This window comes from Sprattus sprattus (genome assembly GCF_963457725.1).
Source record: "Sprattus sprattus genome assembly, chromosome: 5".
Classification (NCBI taxonomy): Eukaryota; Metazoa; Chordata; class Actinopteri; order Clupeiformes; family Clupeidae; genus Sprattus; species Sprattus sprattus.
The window spans coordinates 16,157,913-16,162,912 of NC_137924.1; the positions used below are offsets into that span (position 1 = coordinate 16,157,913).

Genomic DNA, 5,000 nt, shown 5'->3' on the forward strand with positions numbered 1-5,000 from the left:
CTTACGTTCATGGGCCATGTTTATCTCTATGTCAGCACTTCTGAAAATATCACACTGAGAAAGCACTGACAGACAACACATGTTCAGAGATATATTGGAGAATCAGAAATGAGTAAACGTGTTGGTTTGTGTGACTTGTTTTGTGCAGCTTTGTCACAAATGTATTGTGAAACAGTTTTTCAAACAGAGATTTTAAAAGGCTGAATGTAAAACTTAAAGAAGTTAAACTTTAACAGTCAGCATTGGTAAGGGCTAACAATTCTCATATGACCTGTGCACCACTTACGAGAAGTACAAATAATTGAACAAATACTTTTTATTTGTGTCTTTCTTAGTGGTAACTCTCATTCATTGCTTTGTGTACACCAAGCCCCAAACTCTTTAAAAAATAGCGATAGCCTGCCTGTAGCCTGACCTTGATCAATAACCATTAACAGATAATTTCCATCAAAGACTGGAAACGTATTCTAAGGTGATTGTTTTGTCACACGTTATATTACTTTACAAAACATATGACTCTATCAAGTAATAAGGTCTATGTTTTATAGAATTGTATCATACAATATCAGTTACTGTATCAATCAATACAGTAATGTGATGTTTAATACAACAATGTGTAATCAATGTGACATTGTTCTTGGGAAGCGACATGTGGCGCTTCACTGTATAGTGCAGGTACACTGTAATATGTCTCTGTGTGTAAAATACCGTGAGAAGATGTACAGTATTTAGTTTTTTAGTGTTTGAGATGAAAATTAATGAAAACCGTTAGTGTCTTGACCTGTGAATTGGACTGAAAAATGCAACTTGAAAAATGCAACGTCATTGAAGTGACTTGCTATTCAAGCTGAATCATGTTACATCATAACACATTGTGTTTTATTAGCCACAGGTTCATTTGATGAACTGATGTTGACCCGAGATTTTCCAGGTCTCTAAAGAGTGAACTTCGACCCTGCCAGTAAGACTATGTACAGTAGTAAAGAGCTGTTAAGGATATGGACGTATCGGTTTGGATAATCATTAATTCACTTACGTTTCTAGAATGGGTCAATGCTTGATTCATCAGCAAACTTTTGAGTGTTATAATATGGCTCATAAAACATGGAATCCAAAAAGCATGAAATACATTTAATGTACATGTGACCAAATGTCTTTTGCTTGCAAACGTAGTTAATCTCCCCTCTCTCTTTCTTTCTCTCCCTCTCCCTCTCTCTTTCTCTCTCTCTCTTTCCCTCCCTCCCTCCCTCTCTCTCTCTCTATCTCTCTTCATCAGGTCTGTCTGCAGCCAAGCTGTTGCGAGAGCAGGGTCTGAATCCTGTTGTGCTTGAGGCCAGAGAGCGGGTGGGGGGCAGGACCTTCACTGCGAGGGTAAGATGGCCGTGGCACAAATACCACCCCACAAGAAATCACATACAGAGCACTGAACTGAATCATGATGATCCTCATCTTTAGACTGATATAGAATACTCAGAGATAAAATATATGAGATGAACATGACTTGCCCATGATGCTGCTGTGCCTCACATATCTAATAACGGTTTGTAATGTATTTCTTCCCGTCATTTTAATAAAAAATGTCAAAATCTGTGCTATTCCACGTTTATCTTTGATTTCCATTTTTCTTACTAAATTCTGTGATTCCTGGGGTACAGTTGAGAACACTAGGACTTTCTACTGATATTCTAGATATTGTTGTCACCATTGTGCAGTGGGAGAGAGACGTGCATGCAAACACCCACTGTGGTATAGTTTCCAGGACTGACTTATCTTTGGTAAATGACAGCGTGTTATTTTAGCAGGAGGCTGAAGACCTCTTGTGGAACAGTGTGAGCACGTTGTTTCTCATTTAAAGCCAGAAACCAGAGAAGGGAAAACAGTCCTGACTTGAATGTGAATGCCTGACCCACTGCTGCTCTGTGCTTCCTCTCAGAACAAAGAGACCAAATGGGTGGACTTGGGAGGAGCCTACATCGGCCCCACACAGAACCGCATCCTGAGACTGGCTAAGGAGTATGGGATCAAGACCTACAAAGTCAATGAAGAGGAGAGCCTGGTGCACTATGTCAAGGTAGAGGGTTCAGACACACCCACACACACACAGATAAACACACACACACACACACACACACACGCATGCACACATACACATACACACGCACACCCACACGGACACATGCACGCATACACACATACACACACACACTCTCACACACACACACTAACACAGACCCACACACACTCACACACACACACACACACACACACACACATAGACAAACACACACACACACACAATCACACATTCAAACACTACACCTACACAGACACAAACCCACATGGGCTCCCATAAACCAAAAAGCCCTCACACTTCCAGAAAAACAGAGATAAGACACATACACAGACACACACTGACACTCAGGTGCTATGCACACGAAGTCTAGGGCCTCCGAATCGGATTTACTTTTCACACCAATCGAAACTTTTAATTTCGTAAATACGGAGGCTGGCAACGAGAGATTTGCGTAAACACGGAGGCAGCAGATTGTGGTGAACCGACTGTAGTACATACCTCACGCCTGTGGGTGGCGCTTTAGCGCTTTATTTACACAACTGAAAAAACGTGAAAAACCTAGAAGAAGGTACTTCACAGCACGAGGATAAACACATTACACAAGACATTCAAGCTCCAATTAACAACATTACATTATGATAGTTAATATCAGTGGTCAGACTAAAGGATATGCGAAAATGAATTCTTTTTTCTATTGATAATAAAGAGTTTGGAACAGTAACATGACATGTCTGTCATCCCATTTCCCATGATGCATTGCTCCGAGCATTTTACATACATTTATGAATAAAAAAGCTAATTAAATCGCTGGCCAATTTATATTTGTGGTCATGAAAGTTATGTTACGTCTGAATAAGAAGAATTAGATCAAGATAGGGGGCTTATCAAAAATCAGAAGACTGGGTTAATGTTAGTGAATTCGAGGCCCACCACGAGTGAGATTTTGAGGGAGAACAAGGGATATAAATTGTGGTTGGAGATCACGATTTGATCACATGGGGCAGTGATGTCATCAGGTTGCGTGAAACCGTGCAGACGAACACCAGCCCCCGTACCGATTCAAATCTACTCACTTTCTACCCCGGACTGCGATTGTTGCGGAAACAAGGTGCGGATAGAGAGTGTTCGTATGTATGATAGGGCTATCTGTATTAGCTATCCGTATAAGATTGACAAACTAGGCTCCATGTAAACGACCTCTCACACACACACTCACATGGTGAGGTGGAACAGTTCACCTTTCCCCAAAACAAAACAAACACAGGACAACTATGTAACCCCAGCAGGAATCTCAAGGTTGGGCTAGGATCTGACACACACACACACACACACACACACACACACAAGCGCACACACACACACAGATGCTGAAGAAAAACTCACAAACCCATACACACATACAGTTTGAACACACACACTCACTCATAGTGGTGTGGTATACATATACACTTTGCACACATACAGCAACACACACACACACACACACACACACAAACCATGCTACACCCACACTTGCATGAAAGAAAGCAACAGACCCCCTCTCCTCCTCGTCTTGCCCTAATGCGCCGGCAGTACCTCCTTAGCGTCTGTCCTCCTCCGCACAGATCTCCACGCTAGCTCGCCTCCTTCAGCGCTAGCGGCTAGCAGCCGGGCCTGGAGATGGCAATCAGTGCCGGAAGGGAGAGTGCTAATGCAGTTTCTCAAGCACTGAGTGGGCCGGCTAAGGAGCTGGACAAGACAGCAGCCCTCTCCCCTTGCTCCTCTATCCAATTTCAGCACACACATCATTCCCCTTAACAAAGGAGTGTAGCTAGCACTGATTGGATTTGGCAGCAAATGGGTCTCTTATGCCTGTTGTAAATCATGGCATTTTGAGCGAGGCTGGTGCACACTATAGACAAGTTCCATAAATCTGTGCACTGTATATAAATACATAAATGTAGACATAGTAGGCACATACATAGATACACAGAAACATACACACATACATAAATACATACATACATACATACATACATACATACATACATACATACATACATACATACACTGTGTGTGTATGATACACACACAAACACACACACACACACAAACACACACACACACACACACACACACACACACACACACACACACACACATACATACAAACATACACACATACAAACATACATTCATACATACATACAGTACATATATACAGAACTTGCAGAACATACATATATACATTTATACATATATTCACTGGTAGGTGCATCCGCAAACACACATTTAGACACACAGACATGCAGTCTACGCACCAACATACTGATGTAAACACGCATACCCACACACACACACACACACACACACACACACACACACACACACACACACACACACACACACACACACACACGCATACACACACACTGAACCTGTGTCAGAAGGAGATAATGGTCACGTGTTGAATGCAGTGGCGTGTGCACAGAGAAGATGCCAGGGGCTTATGGAGACTCAAGTCACCCAGCGGAAAAGACCTGCTGGCATCTCCCATCCCCCCACACCTCTGACCTCTGAACGCACACACACACACACACACACACTCACATACACACAGGCCGAGGCATATATATTCACACACACACACAGAGACAGTCGCAGACACATATATTCACATACACACACTCACCTGTAAACCTACATGTGCGTGCTTATCCCCTTACACACACATAGATACACACACACCCACATCTGAACACCTAGAAACACACACACATTCAAGACCTGAAAATATGTCCTTATGGAAACACACATGCACAAGGGACACACTCACACAATCATTCAGTTATACATCCACCAACACATGCCCATGCATGGCCACACACATGTGCAGACACACACATATCTGCGTCCACACGTTGACTTAGACAGCATCTGTCAGGAC

The 5,000-nt window shown here is 42.6% G+C and overlaps 1 protein-coding gene across 1 annotated transcript in view; it reads left to right on the top strand.

The window, feature by feature from the left end:
- mao (monoamine oxidase) overlaps nt 1-5,000 on the top strand; it is a 43,525-nt gene that overhangs the window by 12,904 nt on the left and 25,621 nt on the right. Inside the window, exons 2-3 of the mRNA XM_080838843.1 lie at nt 1,277-1,371; nt 1,934-2,071. Of these exons, the coding sequence (XP_080694969.1) occupies nt 1,277-1,371; nt 1,934-2,071 (233 nt within the window). The remainder of the gene's footprint in view (nt 1-1,276; nt 1,372-1,933; nt 2,072-5,000) is intronic.